The sequence below is a fragment of the Mandrillus leucophaeus genome, unplaced genomic scaffold (genome assembly GCF_000951045.1).
Source record: "Mandrillus leucophaeus isolate KB7577 unplaced genomic scaffold, Mleu.le_1.0 Scaffold114, whole genome shotgun sequence".
NCBI lineage: Eukaryota > Metazoa > Chordata > Mammalia > Primates > Cercopithecidae > Mandrillus > Mandrillus leucophaeus.
In genome coordinates, this window is record NW_012099654.1 from 1,205,070 (window position 1) to 1,224,732 (window position 19,663).

Here is a 19,663-nt window from a genome sequence, read left to right on the forward strand (position 1 = left end):
TCTCTACTAAAAATACAAAAAATTAGCCGGGCGTGGTGACGGGCACCTGTAGTCCCAGCTACTCGGGAGGCTGAGGCAGGAGAATGGCGTGAACCCGGGAGGCGGAGCTTGCAGTGAGCCGAGATTGCACTGCTGCACTCCAGCCTGGGCGACAGAGTGAGACTCCGTCTCAAAAAAAAAAAAAAAAGACTACAACAAATTTTGTTACCTGCCAACATTCCCACCACTGTAGTTTGTACAGACAACTTTTCTTCCTGCTAGCTCTTTTACTTTAAGTGCTGGCCACATCAGACGATAAACCCAGCAGAGCAGTCGCTCATCCTACAGTTTCATTGTACCTACAGCACAATCCCTTTTCTTTGCCGCCCAGCATTGGATAAACTCTACTGTCCTGCCTCTAGCCACGTAACGGTCCCAGCATCAACTTTACAACCCTTGTCTTGTGGATTTAGTGCCCTTTTATTCTCATGCTTGAACATGAAAAAGAAAAAAAAAAACAAAAAAAAGTGTTTCGTCTTAAATGAAAAACAAGCATATCCCCATCTCTTTTCTTCAAAGAAAAAAAGATAAACTGGAACAATGTTTTCTCCAGACCACCTCCTCCTCAAATTTTCCATTCATTTCTGGCATATAATGAGTAAACTTTCTCCCTGAGGTGTATGACTATGTGCTAAAGGCAATTACATAAGATACAGAGAAAAACCTAAATATTTCCAGGAACTTGTGAAACAAACAAAACCCCCAAAGCAAGATCAAGATCTAAGGCTGGTGTTCTAGGACCCAAGACACGCCCATTGCTTAGACAGCTCAAAAACCAGATTACATCTGACAGACATTTCAGAATGAACAGTACTCCTTCCAGCTGGGAATGGGAGGTGCACTTACACTCGTGAAACCACTGCGAGGATCACCGTGTGCTCGGAGGGATTTGTGGCCCGGATCGACCTGCAATGAGAAGCCTCCAAGTCAAACAAGGTGATCTGGACTTTGTTACATTAAATGAATGCGGAACTTCTTCACATTGAAAATGACACAACATCAAATCTTTCTCTAAAGAAAACGTCTTAAAACACACAGAAGACAACAAAGAAAGATGCCCTTGTGGATTAGGACAATCTCTTCATTTCGTTAAAACTTTTTTTTCTCTTAACTCCCAGGCAATTATCCAATAGGTCAGACCTGCCAATTTTCCACTTAAAAAAATTGGCAAATTCCACTTAAATTCCACTTTTTAAAATTGAAACTCCACTCTTCAAAATAAAAATAAATTGGCAGTCCTACAATCCTCTTCTTATCAGTGTGTACCTGGGGGAGCCAATTGGGTTTAATCTTTTTTCTTTTAAAATAGCAGATAGTTCAGAAAGTCGACCTTATGATAAAAATTAAAACACTCGCTGGCAGCGGGATGTACAAATGCCAGTTAAAGCCAATTAAAGATGGTACAAAGAGCCACCTCAATTTTTCAGTCCTACTGTAGTTTGTGCTTAAATACTTTAAACAACTTGATCATCAGCTGGAGCTGAGAAATGGTGCAATATGGTACCTGTCACTGTATAATGTTTGTTGTACTGGGACCACCTGGATATAGTTAGTTTATTCCCTAGGAGTTAAACAGGGCCAAAATAATCAGGACATAGAATTTTGAGGTCCATGAATCTTCTTTGCTGTGCCATGCTACAGCCCAGATTCTGCACCGTTCCGGTCAGGGGGTTGTAAATTGGACAAACTTTTAATAAAGGCCCACACACTTGAATCTCACTGCGAACCAGCATGCTTGCTTTGACCTATTCTCCTGGTCTGGCCTCTGCTTATGCTGAGATATCTTGGAAGGGAACCACCATCTCCAAGAACAGAATTACTCCTGAGTAATTTGTGAAACAACATGCATTTGTTTTTCTCTCTGGCTGTGGGCATTTCTGCTCCCCTCTACTTTAATGTGTTTGAACTACCACTCCCCAAGGGACAGTCGGCTCGTAGTGCTTCATCCTCTTCAACTCCAACATTTTCTGACCTTTCTCAAAAAATGCACCTTCTCCATGTCCTGTTCCTCGAGCCCTCACACTATGTGGGAGGAAGGCTACAGGAAATGATCGGCTGTCATATTCCCAGGAAGTGAAGTTTCCTCTGTGGATAAATGGTATTTTAAAGAGATCTTTTGAAGAAAATGCTATTAACTCACAATGGGGCAGGAGGCATAAGTCAATATCTCTCCAATGCCAGCACAGGCTACTTCCCACTCAGCCACCCTGTAGGACAGGTCCTGCTAAGGTGAAGCTACACTTATTTTATACTCAAGAGCCTACTGGATGGATACTCAGTGGAAATACCAGTTAGCACCTAATGAAAAAATACATAGTGTTTTAGAGGCATGTTCCGATCTCTAGGGAAACTCTAAGTACTTCTCACCTTCATTCAGTCTTTCTCACCCCAGTAGGTGTCATGGGCACACTGCTGGGCTATATCCTAAGGTGTGGGTTTTAGGCAAGAGGCTAAAACATGTAATAAGCATAACTGGGCTGGAGTACACATGCTCTTGGTTTCTTTTGGGACTGGCTTCCATCTTTTGGGTTGCTTCCTGCTGCTTGTCTCTTTTCTTTCGTCTCTCCAAAGGAACTGGTATGGTAAGAGAGACCTAGGCCTCTTCCTGGATGAGAGGACTAAGGGGAAGGTGGGGCTGAGGCTCAAGGACGCATGTTAGGCTAAGGTCCAATCCTAGCTCAAAGGTGAGGGATCTAGCGCCACAGATGACAACAAAGAATGCACATCTGCCAGGGGCATGTCACCTACCCATCCCCTTAGGGAATGTGTGTTGGGAGTCAAGCATTTGGAATCTGGCCACCCTCAACATGACCAATAATGGTCGGGAAACACACTGACAGATACGTCCATCTGACTTCTAAACTGTATAGACCTCTATTGGTTTTCTGAGCAGCTAACACAGAAATACATTTGGTAGGAAATAAAACTCTATTTCTTTATATTCAAAGAAAAATGTAAAGTTTATCTGCTAAACTGGGCCTTTGCCTGAATTAAAAGATTTCTTCCTGTTGATTTTTTCTTTATAAGTAAAGCTTCTCTTAAGTCATTGTATGTAGGAACAAAGAAGTGTGATATTTCTACTATAAAACTACCTAAGAAAAGTAAGTGAAGGCCAAGAAAAATCAGAAATACTTAGTGTTACAAGACCCAATTCTACTATAAAATCATCAAAAATATTTCCTAATACTAAAAATAGTATCCAGATATTTTATGATATACTCTATGTATATTTATATACACTATTAAATAGAAAAACATTTTTATGCAGAAAGATGAGATTATTTGAAGCCATTAAAACATTTCTAAAACAGATGCTTAAGAAAAATTCTTCTTTGGGAAACTGAAAATCATCAAAGAATAGCAAGATGATGTCTGTGATAAGAAACTTCTCTTAATCCACTAATTTCTTCTCAGGGTACCAAGGTTCTAAAAAGCCGTTTTCCCACCTTTTATTTCACTTACTAACATTCAAGAAAATTCCAGCTCGCCATGCAATTGGACTCTGTCTTGGTCTAGCATTTAATTAGTGACCTCTTCCATCTAGCTTCAAAGCATTCCACTTCTGCTAAATGAATCAGTTCATCCAGAGCTAACTCTTATGACTGAGCATTTATTTATGAACAGGCCTGTGTTTCCTCCCCAGAGTGCAAGCATTTCTATAAACAAGCAGGGGGTTTGGGTCCCTGGAAGATTTTCTACTGCTGCAAAGTGGCTGCCTTCACTCCATGACTGGGAAGCCTGCTGTGGGATCTACCCATCTGTGTCAGGCAGGAAAAAATTTATATTTCACACATTTCCGATGTTCATTTTGGGAGAGAATAATGAAGATTAAAATAGCTAGTTTAAATCCAAACCGTATCTGTGTAATGAGAACTGTGTGAATTTTAATTTTTTTTATGAGCAATACACAGGGTGGGGGGAATACCCTGAAGTTATCAGGGGAGCCCAGCTCACACCTCTAAATTTAGTACCACTCAAATGTGGAAAAGTAGAAGAGGAGAGAGAAATCTACAGGAAGGAGCTATAGCTTTCACCACAGACATTTGTATACACTGCTTAAAAACATCAACACATATTTTTAAAATATTTGAAATAAATTAAAGATATCTGTAAATGAAATTCATTTTAAGCTGTTAAGCGAACATTTACTCAGCATATTAAATTAGAGAAGGTACCTGCACACCGCTTCTGCATCGAAGTTCTGAGTTTGTCTATGATCAATTACAATAATTTCATGATGCTTATCAAGAAAGCATTCAAGGGCTGACTCTGGAGTCCGAGCAATATTGCATCTATAACCAGCTCTGTCACAGGCCCACCAGAAGCCGTCGCTCTGACTATCTTCCTTTGCAAAGATCAGCAAAACCTGAAACACAACAAAAAGAGCATCTTGAAATAAATCATCATCCATAGAGACTATTAAAAACAAGCCTATTGGCCAGGTGCAGTGGCTCATGCCTGTAATCCCAGCTCTTTGAGAGGCTGAGGCAGTGGACTACTTAAGCCCAGGTGTTTGAGACCAGTCAGGGCAACATGGCAAAACCCCGCCTTTACAAAAAATACAAAAAAATTAGCCAGGCATAGTAGCACATTCCTGTGGTCTCCACTACTCAGGAGGCTGAGATGAAAACATCGCTTGAGCCTGAGAGGTAGAGGCTGCAGTGAACCATGATTGCACCGCTGCACTCCAGCCTGGGCAACAGAGTGAGACCCTGTCTAAAACAAAAGCAAAAACAATCCCCCCAAAACAACCAAAACACCAGGCCTATGGTATACTGGTTTAAAATGGGGCCTCTGGAGGGAAGCTACCAGGGTTCAAATCCCAGCTCCTCCAGTTGGTTACAGTGGTCTTTGAACAAGGTATTTCACCTCTTTGGCCTATAGTTTCTTGGCTGTAAGAGTGAAAGAACAGTGCCACATAAGTTAGTTCTGAGAACTGAATAAGCACAGAGAAGGTGCCCATTCACTCTGGTGGTGATTGTGACTCACGGCAATTACAAGTATTTCTAATTTCCTAATTAGTTTGGTTTTAAATAAGAAGTAAAATTATTAATGAGATAGTTAACACAGGTTAAATTATGGTTTACATTTACAGTACATATATTTGATTCCAGTTGCAAGTGGCATTTGCCTTTAAGTCTCTGGAGGCCACCTCTCTGAACTTAGCACCAAAATACCTATAGACATAAGGAAGTAAGGGAATTCAAAACAACCTCAAAAATGAATTTTAACATCCAATCTTTGCCAAAATCTGGAAAGAATGATCAGGAAATGTAAAGTTGATGGAGTTAAGTTGAGGGAAATGTGCTTCTATTGATGAACTGCCTCATTGAGAAGCAATTTTGCCCACAGGAAAGAAGGCAGCAACACTTTACACAGTTCCTCCCTCATCATCGCCTGGGTCCAGGAACACAGATTCCCTGCCAGCCAGAAAGACCCAGACTGCCCTACCACCACCTGAGCTCATTTATGTATTTATAGTCCATCTCTCTCACTAGAGAAGTAAGCTTCAGGAGAGTAAAGGCTCGGCCTGGCTTGTTCCCTGCTTGTACCCCCCATGCCCAGCACTAGCCTGGCACTTCCTAGCTGTTCAGTAAATATTTGAGAAATGAAAAAACAACTACTTGTGGGGTCTTCTGAGAAATGCGAAAGGGCTTTACTGTGAATAAGATGTAAGATCACCTCCCAGCAATAGATCTAATAAGAAAAACCTATAATAATCTCAAGATATTGTTAAGGCACTCAATACTCTTCTGCACCCACGTCTGGTTTAAACAATTAGAAACAGAAGGGTAGTTTCTCAACATGAAGAGCTTTTGAGTCAATAGTCAATATATTCATCATGGTGAAATACCAAACGTGTTTCATTTAAAATCAGAAACAAGCCAAATTGTCCAATCATTACATTTGAAAACTACTTTTTTTTTCTTTTTTTTGAGACAGAGTCTTGCTCTTGTCACCAAGGCTAGAGCGCAATGGCACGATCTCGGCTCACTGCAACCTCCGCCTTCCAGGGTCAAGTGATTCTCCTGCCTCAGCCTCCCGAGTAGCTGGGATTACAGGCGCCCACCACCACACCCGGCTAATTTTTGTATTGTTTTAGTAGAGACAGGGTTTCGCCATGTTGGCCAGACTGGTCTCGGACTCCTGACCTCATGATCTGCCCACCTCGACCTCCCAAAGTGCTGGGATTACAGGCATGCACCACCGTGCCCAGCTGAAAAATACTTTTATTAATTGAAAATTGGAAGTATATAGAAAAGCAGAAACAATAATATAATGAAACTCATGTACTCCTTACCCGGCTTCAGCAATAACCAACTCCTAGCCAATGTGGGTTCATCTCTATCCCTACCCATTTTCCTAGCTCTTACAACAGATTGTGGCAAATCCAGCTATTTTATCTCATCCATATGCATTTGTGAAAGATAAAGATTTTTTAAAAAGAACAAAACCACAATATCATTTCATACCTAAACCTCCCCAATAATTTCTTAATATCAGTAAGTATCTGGATATATTATATATGCCATTTTTTAAGAGCACCCTGGGCTGACCAGGGTCTGTCCTTCTGCAGCCCAGGAAGCTCCTAACATTTCCAGCCACAGAGTTCCTTCTAGGAAGAAACGGGAGGTGGCTCACCCAAGAAAAATGAAGGACACAACCTTGCGGATTTTGATAACGAAAGCCTTCCTATCAAACTGTTAACAGGGGAACCTGAATGAGAAAAATCAGGTAGAATAAACTGGTTGCTGCAAAAAGTCAATAACCTTTTACTTGGTGTAGCTGTGGTATTAACACGAGAAACTCAATATGCCAAACCCAGAAGTCAATTCCGGTGAAAAACTTCTTGTCTCTCACCTGTCTGGCTGAATTATGGATTTTTAAACAAGAATCTCAACAATTTATATTTCCTTGACACCATTATGCCTCAATCTTTGACTAATACAGTAAGAATAACAATTCTCTTGTTGGGCATTACAACAACTATCACTAATTTTCAGAAACACTGCTTTTAACTGCTTACGGTATGTTGATGAACAAAATAAAGACTCTGCATTACAGTGGTAGAGGCACACACAATAAATAGACCATTAAGTAAGTACATTATACAGAATGGTAATAAATGACAGGTGCTACGTGAAACCCAGCAGAGCAGAGTAGGGGGGTCACCAGTGGGTGCCAGCTGCAGAAGGAAGTAGGCAGTTAGGATAGGTCCCGCTGAGAAGGTGACGTGTGAGCACATGCCTGAAGGGAATAGAAAGGCAAGCCCAGTTTACATTGGAAGGAAAAGCATTCCAGGCAGAGTTCTATAAGCCCCTGGTGTGTTCTAAGGACTGCAAGGGAGCCAGGGTGACTGAAGGGAGGGTGTGAGGACAAAAGGGTGGGAGCAGGTCAAGTTCACGGCAGAGGGCTAGACCATGATAAGGCCTTCCAGGCCATTTGAAGGTCTTACAAAACTGGATTTCACATGGAAACTCACAAAACTGATTGAAGGTGGACAGCTGTATTAATTGTATATTTTTATTTTCTGTGTTTCCGATGCTTTGACTCCTGGCGCTTTGCTGACCCTGGAAGGACTGCCCTTCTCAGGGTTGCTAATTCCTAGAGATAGCACACAATTCTCCTGTGAGCATGCCCTTCATATGCAAATCAACCAATCCAGAGCCCATTCCCCAACCACCACCACCTCTGGTTCTTACCCTCCAGGCCACAATTCCCCAACCCTAATCACCCTAGGGCCAGGTACCAAACAACTAGAACCACCAATATGTCCCAGACCTTTCTGAAATTAATCAGACTAGCTTGGCCTAACCCTGCTCACCCTGCCTCACCCAAGCCTTCCCATGGAAACCACAGTGGAGGCTCTTGCGTGCGATCTCCTCCTACTCCCTCTGCCTCCTGACTGACTGTGGTGTTTCCCAGCGTGGCCCTGGGTGGCACACTGTGCATCCTGCTCTGGGAACTGTAACTATTTTTTCAATGCCAATTGTTCCTAGATCTGTTGGCCTTATATCACAGATCTTATTATTCTGTATCACAGATCTTAATATTCAGGTATGGTAAGGCCAAAGGATCTTATTATTTAGGTATGGTAAGGCACTCAGGAGAGAATTTCTTTGGCTAATATTTAAATATTTTCCTATTTATAAAAAAATTAGAAAGGCTGCTTTTCAATTATTCAATTCCTAATCAAAGTGAAAATTTATGGGAATAAAGAATATATACCTTAGAGCAAAACATTATAGCAATCACCTTTTAAAAATATCTGCCTAGCTCTTGAAAATAATACCTTCTCCAGGAAAGTAGTAGATCCAAGTAGCCCAAATTGGACTCTTTGTCCCCATCTCCCAGGCTATAGCTGGGCTAATGATATTCTGATTCCAGGAATTTAGAATTTGAACAGAGAGACACAAAGGCTGGGAACTGGGACCTGGCCCATTAAGAATAGAGATATTGGCTGGGTATGGTGGATCACGCCTGTAATCCCAGCACTTTGGGAGGCCGAGGTGGGCGGATCACCTGAGGTCAGGAGTTCCAGACCAGCCTGACTAAGATGGAGAAACCCTGTCTCTACTAAAAATACAAAATTAGCCAGGCGTGTTGGTTCATGCCTGTAATCCCAGCTACTCAGTAGGCTGATGCAGAATTGCTTGAATCTGGGAGGTGGAGGTTGCAGTGAGCTAAGATCGTGCCATTGCAGTCCAGCCTGGGCAACAAGAGAGAAACTCCATCTCAAAAAAGAAAAAAAAAAAAAAAAAGATATTGATGGAAGAATGTTAAACTGCTGATGTCAAAGAGCTCAGAGATGGCCCAAGGACATCCTTCCCAAGCCACCCACCCTTTTCAACTCTTTCTCGGAGTCTGAAAAAAAAATTGCACTATCCTTCTACCACATTTCTTATTTACTTATGTACTTTTTTGGTATAAGGCAGTTATTACTTACAATCGAAAAATAAAAACAAAACAAAAACTTGAGTAATGTAATCCCTTTCAGCTTTAATATTCTGTGTATCAGTATTTCTCATTTCTTTGACATGGCCATTTGTTAAGATTTATTGACTATTAACTGAGGTCAATAAATGATTAACTCATATAAATGATTCTGCAAAACATATTTTTGAAAAATCATTACTAATGGTGTTATAACTGAACTTGATCTGTAAAGAGTAACAGTAAACTGACCTTGTGCTTGCTCAAAATAATATGCTCAACATTCATTCAAAGAATATTTATTGATGACTTGTTATGCAAGATGTTAAGAACTGGGAATAAAAAGATGACAGAGATAGCCATAGGCCAGTCTCTTCCCATGGGCTCCAGTCAAGGAAACAGATAATTATAATAAATGCACCAATGAGTGGTGGCCACAGATAAACGAAGCATGGACAAGAATCCAAGCACAGGAGAACAAGCAGAAGGAAGTAGTTTTGTCACATCAATCTCACTGTACCCTTGTAAACACAGCAAAAGAGGAGAAGATGCAGAACTGATCTGGGCTGAAGCCTGGAACAATGAGGAAACCTCTTACTGGAGCAGAGCTCAGCCAACTTGTGTTCTGTCCATAGTCAGAACACAGCTATCGGCAATCCTCACTTGCATGGCAGAATCAGACTATAATAATGACCATGCACGAGGGTTGAAAACTTACGGAGTGTGTACATTTTTCACTTTTCAGGTGATGGGTACACTGAAAGCCAGTACACAATATATGCAAGCAAGAAATCTGCATTTTTATATTCTGTAAAAACAAAAATGAAAAAAATGACCATGTAAAGCTATCTTAATAAATAATGGTAAAAATTATGATTGTTTTGTGACCTTTAAAGATTTGTGTCAACATACTGAAAATTTTCTTATTCTTGGTTATAAACATATAGGGAAATGAAAAAAATACAAAGCTAAAATTTATTTAATATATTGTAATTTAAAATATTAGAAACATTGAAAATTAAAATGTTTTATTTATTTAAAAAAATTATCAAGAGTAGTTTGGACAGTGCTTGCCACCTTCTTCTAGTTGTATAAGTTATGATATGAAGTGAGCATCTTTTCTATGCCTTGGCAAATTATCATACTCCTAACTTTGGATCAGCTGCTGACATTTTATCCTCTGTGCTTTCAGTATCATGCAATATCCCCAGAGCTCCTTTAATTACTGTGAAGCTTTTTGCTGGCTTCACTACCTCTATGACTTCTTCATCCTTTTTGTCACACCACTGTCTCATTTATGTTGATGAACTTACATTCACTAACTTCTACCAGCTACAGTGTCGGCATTCCACAGTCAACTATTTCTCCTCTAAGTCCATTTACATTTGATTCAAATTTCACTCACAGCATTATCATTTTTCATCTCTTCATTGCACTTTCATCTTTGTTAGCTCATTCCCGCTTTCCACAATCTATTTTTGCATAATGTCATGTGGGTTTATCACGAAGAGATAGGAGGCAACACAACTACATGCTTTGCTGTCTGTACTTAGGCTGAATAACAGATAGGCAGAAACCAACCAGAGTCTTTGGCTAAAAAAAGTTATGGTTAAAAAAAGCGATAGGTTACTGATGATGCTGCACATTTGTTATTTACATAGTGATTTGTGGACTGAAGAACCAGCTGCAAAGTTTATGCTTTATGCATTTATTCACAGTTAAAACACTGATGTAACCGCAATCTGAAACATGTTGTTGGGAGTCTGGTGTTATTTAAGTAAACCATGAAATCTGTGCACATTGGAACTGTACAAAGCAAGAGATACCTGCTTTTCAAAAGTAACTACAAATACCTCAAAGAAAGCTGAAACATATCTTTTGGAGGATAGCAAATAATCTGTCTTTGACAGCTAAATTAGAATGAAACTACTTTATCCGGTGACGGCTAATTATAAAAAAAGATGAAAACAAAAACTAACTTTTCCTCATCTTGAATAAGGCAATATAGGTGTTATTACTAGTGTTATTTCTTAATGAGGGTATATCTATGTGTCTTCAATGGATTGTCAATGTCTACTATTAAATATCCAGTTTTTGGAATATTTAGTTTGGCTTTAAGCAAACACCTGGTAACAGGGAGCTTCTAAAGCAGACCACATATATAGATCACATAAGCTGTTTCTGCATAATACTAAACAATTGGCCAATGTGATCAGGGGAGGGGTTAATTGAGTTTAAAAAAATGGTCTGAGAACTTTCCTTAAACGTCCCTAGGAAAGTGATGCTGATTACAGCTATAGTTTGATGAGAATTTCCTAAGGGCCAGCCACTATACTGAATGTACTAGAAACATACTGTCTCATTCAATAACCAGTTACAGAAACTCTTTGGAGGTGGGAATTATTCCTATTTTATAGACATGGAAACTGAGGCTTAGATGGTTAAAAAACTTGTCCACAGCTGCACTGCCAGCAAGATGTGAACCGAGGCTGGCCTGACCCCAGGGTCTTTGCAATCACTATGTTAAGTAACTTACTGTCTCTCAGCTCCACAAATATTTTTTACCTATAATATTAGACGAAAATTCTTAACAACTCTGTGGTTCTTTGAAACTGGCTGGATGAGGTAGAAGACGCAACCTGGTAGCAGCAGTAAGGACAGACAGCAAGAGAAATGCTGGCCACAGCAAGTTACTGAGTCTGAACGTCTCCATCCCTCTGTCATTTCACTTAATGTGTGAAGGTCACCTCCCTATGAGGCCATGTGATCTCCAATATATAACATCCCCAAATATAATGGTTCCAGAAAACCTACGCCCTACAACATGGAAGAATAAGGTGGTTTTTGTTGTTGTTGTGTTTTTTTTTTAGGGTTGGAGTCTCACTCTGTTGCCCAGGCTGGAGTGCAATGGTACTATCTTGGCTCACTGCAACCTCCACCTCCCAGGTTCACGCAATTCTCTGCCTCAGCCTCCAAAGTAGCAGCGATTACAGGTGCGGCCACCACATCTGACTAATTTTTGTATTTTTAGTAAAGACGGGGTTTCACCATCTTGGCCAGGCTTTGAAAGGAGATGTGACCTTGCTAAGAAAAAGCTAGGTCACAGCTGTGGGGATCCATTTCCAAGTCCAGTTGGAAAGCCCAGCGTGAGGGGGAATGGGGACAGGACTCTCTAAGCAGAAACACACAAATTCTGCACACTGGGGAAGTAAATGTGTTCCAGGTATGGATGAAGAAAAGGCCACTTGATTTTTCAGACAGTCTCATGTTGATTTGGATCTCCTGCCTCATAATACTTCCTCTGCTTTTTATTTTCTAGCCAAGATTGGAAAATATGACTTTCACTGTGGGTCACATCAACTCACCCAGGAGAGACGTGCTCCACAGCACCACTCTGCACTTCCAATCCATTCCACTCCTAACTGTGCTCCTGCCAGCTCTGTGTGGGGTGTGTGGAGCCCCATGGGAGTACATTTCCTGACATGGGAGTAAATTTCCCCTGATGAACTCAGAAATGCACCCTCAAAAGCAACTATATCCTGAAATATTCTTATCAAGCCAAACCCCTGGCTGATGTAGCTAATTAATATTTTTGGCACTGCAGTGAAGAAAAAAGAGGAGAAAAAAAAGTAAAATAAAAGCACTAGGACATAGCTTGATTTTTCTAAGTCAATTGCAATGTTAGTAGCAGAAGCAAAAAAACACTAGATATCAATGCACTGAAAGTTCGTGTGTTATGGACAATAAAACTGACCTTCCAGACCTCTCTCTGTGGTCAGGGAACATGGTGCCTTCTCTCTCTCCCCTGCAACACTTAGCATAGAGCCCCGAACATAGGAGGTACTCAGTAGATTCTTATTGCATAAATCATTGAGTCAAAACTCTATGTTTGAATGAGACCATAGTGAAGCCATCCTTGGTTCTAAGTTGAGTTTATTATCTTTTTTAAAAGAAACTCTTAATTATTGTGTCCCTCACTCAAAGAGAGACTCTTTACCACTTGCATCTGCTGTTATTTGGAGCCAAACTCATGTGAGGGAAATCAATGGGGTATACAGCAGCACTTGTAATGTTCCAGGTCTTGCACCGGGTGGCGGGCTTATGAGTTTATGGTATTCAATTTGTTATTATGTTTCATAGGTTATGAGCACATATCAAAAATATTTTTGTATGTTTTAATATGCCACATATAATAAATTCAAATTTATAGACAAGTGTTTTTCAGTTGTGGGAGGGTGGAGCTGTCAGGAGGTACTTAAATTCTGCAAAGGACTGTATCATGTTTGAGAGGACAGAAGGATAGTATGGCGAGATTTTGTTATAAAATTTGACTGCTAATCATGCATATTAAAAATAATTTCAGGCTGGGCACGGTGGCTCACCCTGTAATCCCAGCACTTTGGGAGGCCAAGGTGGGCGAATCACGAGGTCAAAAGTTCAAGATCAGCCTGGCCAATATGATGAAACGCTGTCTCTACTAAAAATACAAAAAGTTAGCTGGGCGTGGTGGCATGCACCTGTAGTCCCAGCTACTTGGGAGGCTGAGGCAGAAGAATCGCTTGAACCTGGGAGGCGGAGGTTGCAGTGAGCCGAGATCGTGCCACTGCACTCCAGCCTGGGTGACAGAGCGAGACTTTGTCTCAAAAATAATAATAATAATAATTTCAGGGTAATCACTAAAAGAATAGCAGTATACCTATATTAGAGAAAAGAAAATGTAGCTTCAAAAACATACCCAACTTAATAAGCAGAAACAAGAAACAAGAAAACAAAAGGAAAAGGTTAATAAATAGAAAACACAAAATAAAACAACTGTATCAGTATTCACACTCAATGTAAGCAGATTTAACTCACCTATTAAACGACAAACATTATAGAAACAGATTTTAGCTCCCATTTTTTTTTTTTTTTTGAGGCGGAGTCTCACTCTGTCACCCAGGCTGGAGTGCAGTGGCGCAATCTCGGCTCGCTGCAAGCTTCGCCTCCCGGGTTCACACCATTCTCCTGCCTCAGCCTCCCGAGTAGCTGGGACTACAGGCACCCACCACTACGCCCGGCTAATTTTTTGTATTTTTAGTAGAGACGGGGTTTCACCATGTTAGCCAGGATAGTCTGGATCTCCTGACCTCGTGATCCGCTCGCCTCGGCCTCCCAAAGTGCTGGGATTACAGGTGTGAGCCACCGCGCCTGGCCAGCTCCCATACTTTTATTGAAAAAAACCCCGACATACTGCTTAAAAAAGGCTACTCAAAATAAAGTTATAAAGTATCTGCAGTCTTTTGTTTCTGAAAAAAAAAACAACAAACAGAAAAAGATATACTAGGAAAATGTTAACCAAAGGTAGCAGGCCTGGCAATATTATAAATAGATAAAACAGAATATAAGGGAAAAGGTTAAAGAAGGACACTACAAAATGATAAAAGGGACAGTCATCAAGAATATACAACGATCAAGAACTTGGATACACCTAACAACACAGACTCAAAATACCAGCAAATATTAACAGATATTGATGATTTTTCAACAAATCCACTGTAATTAGAAACTGACAGATCACACAGTCACAAAATTTAAGTCAAAAATTAATAGAGATGGTTTGAATAGCATGATTAATGAAGTTGAAGTAATTCATGTAAATAGGACCCTTTGTCCAACAAATAGAGAATACATCTTTTTATCACTTTTTGTGGAGTATTAATCTAAAAACTGACTACATACCTGGCCACCAAACAAGCTGCAACAAATATAAAAAAAATCAGTAGCAAAGGCATCAAAGCAATTCAATGGGGAAGAATAGTCTTCATAATAAGTAGAGCTGGAAACAACCAGACATCAATATGGTGGGGTGGGGGGATCAGCCTTGACACACATATCACACTGTACACAAAAATTAACTTGAGATAGATTATAGATTTAAAATTAAAAGTTAAAACAATAAAGTCTCTAGAGGAAAACAGGAAATTATCTTCTTGACCTGGGAGTAAATAAAGAATTATACCACAGAAAGCAACAACCATTTTTTAAAAAGTGATAGACTTTTTCAAAATGAAAAATTATTCAAAAGCCAGAGTTATGAAAACGAATAAAAGAGCCACGGATTGGGAGAAAATGTTCTCAAAATCTGACAAAGGAGTCGTAACAATAATATATAAAGAACTCATACAACTCAGTAAGTTTCCCAATTAAAAAATGAGGAGAAGACTTGACGAAACACTTCACAAAAGAAAATAGAGGAATGGCTAATAAACAAATTAAAAAATGCTCATCATTAGTCATGGAGAAATGCAAATTTAAATCACGATAAGATAATACTACTCATTCACTAGAGTAGCTAAAATTTAAAAGACTCACAACATCAAATATTTTCAAGGATTTAGAGTAACCAGAAATCTCATATTGCTGGTATGAGTGTAAAATGGTACTTTGGGAAAAGGTCTAGAAGTATCTTAAAAAGCTAAACACACCATTGTTCTGGAGGTTTTAGCCAGGGCAATTAGGCAAGAGAAGAAAAAAAAAAAAGCATCTAGATTGTGACATGATCTTGTACACAGAAAATCCTAAGGAATTTCTACGGGAATTCATTAGGCTTTCCTTAGGATTATAGGAATTTAAACCTATAATATATAATCCTGAGGATTATAGGAATTTCTATATTCACGAAAAACTAATACATGAGTTCAGCAAGGTTGCAAGATATAAGATCCTGTGAAATAGAAAGATATTTCATGGTCATAGACTGGAAAACAAAATTGTTAACATGGTAATACTCCTGAAATTGGTCTATAGATTCATTGCAATCCCTATCAAAATCCCAGCTGGCTCTCCGAAGCCCCCACTGAAATTGACAAAATGGTCCTAAAATTTATACAAAGATGCAAGAGACCCAGATAGCCAAAATAATCTTGAAAAATGAGACTAAAGTTGGAGGAGTCACACTTCACAACTTCAAAACTTACTACAAAGTTACAGTAATCAAGACAGTGTGGTACTAGATAAGGACAGACATATAAATCAATGGAATAGAACTGAGAGTCCAAAAGTAAATCCTCACATTTATGATTGATTTCTGACAAAGATGCCAAGACAAGTCAACAGGGGAAAGAAGAATATTTTTAAACAAATGCTGCTAGGACAACTAGATAAAAATAAAGCTGGACCCCCTACCTCACACCATAAACAAAAATTAACCCAAAATGGATCATAGAGCTAAATGTAAGATCTAAAACTATAAAACTCATAGAAGAAAACAAAGACGTAAATGTTTACAATCTTAGATTAGGCAATGAATTTTTAGATACGACACCAACTGATGAATGAAGAATGATACTTATAGCACAACACCTTTCAAAGAGAGCTAAAAAGAATTCATAACAAGTGTACATATTATGAATGGATACACACATACAAAGAGTGAGTATACAAATATTTATCATAGTGGTTGCTTTCAGAGAGGAAAGAAAGGGGCAGCAAAGGGATAAATAAAGGGCTTAAACAGTATCTACAACCTTCTGTTTCTGAAACAAATAAGACATACCATTAATATATGACAGAAGTGGGTGTTGGTACACCCATGCACCTTTATGAATATTTGAAATATTTTAACATTTAACAACTTACATTTTTAAAAGAATGAGACATCCTTATGAGCATTCATTGCCAGTGTAGCATAGGACAAAAATGAAGGTAAATGAAATTGATCTAAAACCATACTAATCCCAAACAGTATTCTGGAAATTGCTTTGGGAATAAGTCCTTGATATCAACTCCTTTATTTGTTATTGCCTTTATTCAAAATTGGAGTACAAAGGACATGGCTCAGAATGATTACTGAAATTTTCCATTTGTTTATATTCTATACAAATAGTTGTGGCTGGTGTTTATTTTTCTCTATCTCTCTGTTCCTAAATTTGTTTTCATCAAATTTTCCCAAGCTAAATCTCTTCCTTTTTTTTTTCTCCTTTCCCTAGATTTGCATTTCTTTTACCAAGCAACTATAAAACATTATTTTCTTTTTCCATTTGCTCATAAATCAAATAGCACATTTCCTTGCTTGGTTTTTCACTTTCATCTATATGTTGGTTGACTTGTTTATATCTTTTCTGCATCTTGACTTGTCCCAAGTATGGGACAAGATTCCAGGTGCTAATAAGCTACAGTTTTTACAAGGAGAAAGTTAACTTATTTAGGCCTAATGGGATGGCTTATATGCAGATAAGGATTTAGAAATTATTTAAAAGGGTACAAACTCCCTTTTCATACATGTTTCTGTCAAGGGGGCACAGGAACTTGGAAGGGCTGCAAGGAGGACACAGTTGCTGCCATGATTAGAGTGAAGTCAATCCTACAGGTGGCTGGGCCTTGTATCCTTGGATACCAGTTCCTGCTGTGTTATGGAGCCCAGTAGGCTGCTTGGCTTAAGTCACATGGAAGATATAGGGGAGCATTTTATCATCTTCTATTCCCACACAACAGCAACAACTATCATTTATCAACCATCTTTTTCAATTAATGATAACTGCCAGATAAAGTTCTAGGCATCCTATGCTATCTCATTTAACTTATAATTCCCTGAGGCATAATCATCTCCATTTTGCAGACAGGACACTGGGTAAGAGGAGTGAAGCAATATATGCAAGGTCACACAGCTGATTAACGGCAGAGCTAAGATTCCCACCCAGTTGTGACTCATGACAAGGCCCAGCCCTTTACCATTTCATTGCTTCTTCCCTTTCTGGCTGCAGCAGGATGTGGAGCAGACTAGTTTTGGGGTAAGAGTTGTTCTTTCTCACAATCCACCATGCAATCTATCCATTATATTTATACTCAAAATGGGGAAACGTTTAGGTCTTCAAGAAAACAATTTGAGTCAGGCCGGGCACAGTGGTTCACACCTGCGTGGGAGGCCCAGGCAGGCAGGTCACCTGAGGTCAGGAGTTTGAGACCAGCCTGGCCAACATGGTGAAACCCCAGCTCTATTAAAAATACAAACATTAGCCAGGTATGGTGGCGCACGCCTGTAATCCCAGCTACTTGGGTGGCTGAGGTAGGAGAATCGCTTGAACCCAGGAGGCAAAGGTTGCAGTGAGCTGAGATGGAGCCACTACACTCCAACCTGGGCAACAGAAGGAGGCTCTATGGCAAAAAACAAAAACAAAACAAAACAAAAAACAGAAAACAATCTGAGTTATGGGGCTGAGTAAAAGAGGCGTACCTGAATAGGGTCCTGCGTCAGTCTCATGGGCCCGATGCGCACCTCCGCAGAAGACACCTGCTAAATAAAGGACAGCACAAGAGAAGTGTCAAGTCTTAAACTACACAAATGGATACATCCTTCCTTACGCAATGCATTGCATTATGCCACTGTGTGCACTAAATTGAAGAATCCGGCTTACTGAACTGGAGATGGGTTACAAAGCATGATGTATATAGCACAGCCCTGTTTTTGTATAAAAAAATAAAGTATACATTTATATGCATTGAAAATGTCTTTGAGGATACATCCCCAAATGCTAAGTGGTTGGACTTTGAGTTATTTTTACTAGAAGTGCCTGTATTTTTATAATAAGCATGTACTATTTTATGGAAGGAAACAATTCAATAATTATTTACTGAGCACCTACTATGCGCTGGGCATCATGCTAAGACCATTATTATTCTGACATTTCAAAAGAGAATAAACATTTCTCTCAAATCTCGAGGCTAAATCACATCTATGGTTTAACAGCCTTTCCAATATTTAGATCCTTTTTTTCTTATCCTCATGTTTTACTATGAGGGGCAAACAGCTTAGTCTTACTCACATTTACCATGGATAAATTACTCATCTCAGTTGTATTTCCACAAATAAACTGAGCAACACCACACCATGATGACCACAAGAGGCTTGTCTCTGCCCCATGACTCCAGGAGTGAGCACAGGGCTCTTTGGTGTTCACTGGCCAACACCATCTGGCTGCCTCTGGCGAGCGGTTAGATGGAAGCAAGCATAAAGCAAATATTTGTCTTTATTTTTAATTACTTTACTGGGATTTCTAAAAATGACTGTTCTCTAGACTAATTTGGCTGACGGTCTTGACCTCACCTCCATGGATCCAATTTTGTTTTTCTCTAAGAGACTGCGGTCATTTGCCACTATTGGAAGCTTATCCTGCATGCCACCCTCTGTACTGGCCCCGTGTCAGTCTGAAGAAGTGCCTTCAACTCGCAGCAGCATTTACACAACCAGAGACACTTGCAGTGACCCAAGGGCCATGGGAGGCTTTTCAATTACAAAAAACAAACAAGAAAAGCAAACTTTCTTTACATTATACTTCACAAGACTACAATAATTTCCCTTTCTCCTTTCTTCCTCTTTCCCCAAGTTTAACTCTTGGTGCTGGCGCTATGAACACTCTCCAAAGCACCAGTCAGTCTTCCTTTCCTCTGTAGGGCTGATTCTCTCACCCCACCCCAACACGGCAGTGTAAAGAACTGACGCAGGGCGCTTGGGCCTCTCACCAAACCAGCCAGCAGAAAACTCAAAGAGCCCTCTAATGACTGCTCATAGGCTCCTGGCCCTCCATGGAGGGTTCTCAGGAGGGCAAGGCTGCCTGTCCTGCTCCCCTTGGGGGAGACAGCCTCCTCAACCATGGGTCCACTCAGCAGGCCTGGCACAATGAAAACCAACTGGAGGCTTTGAGTCCCTGAGCCT

The 19,663-nt window shown here is 39.9% G+C and overlaps 1 protein-coding gene across 2 annotated transcripts in view; it reads right to left on the bottom strand.

Annotated features, from left to right (window-relative positions):
• Nucleotides 1–19,663, bottom strand: part of PDE8B (phosphodiesterase 8B) — a 243,906-nt gene that overhangs the window by 98,864 nt on the left and 125,379 nt on the right. Inside the window, exons 2-4 of one of the 2 annotated variants that reach the window (XM_011996259.1) lie at nt 18,185–18,244; nt 4,215–4,405; nt 886–945 (exon numbers count right to left, since the gene is read on the bottom strand). In XM_011996259.1, coding sequence (XP_011851649.1) covers nt 886–945; nt 4,215–4,405; nt 18,185–18,244 — 311 coding nt within the window. The remainder of the gene's footprint in view (nt 1–885; nt 946–4,214; nt 4,406–18,184; nt 18,245–19,663) is intronic. The other variant, XM_011996265.1, reaches the window with a different exon arrangement.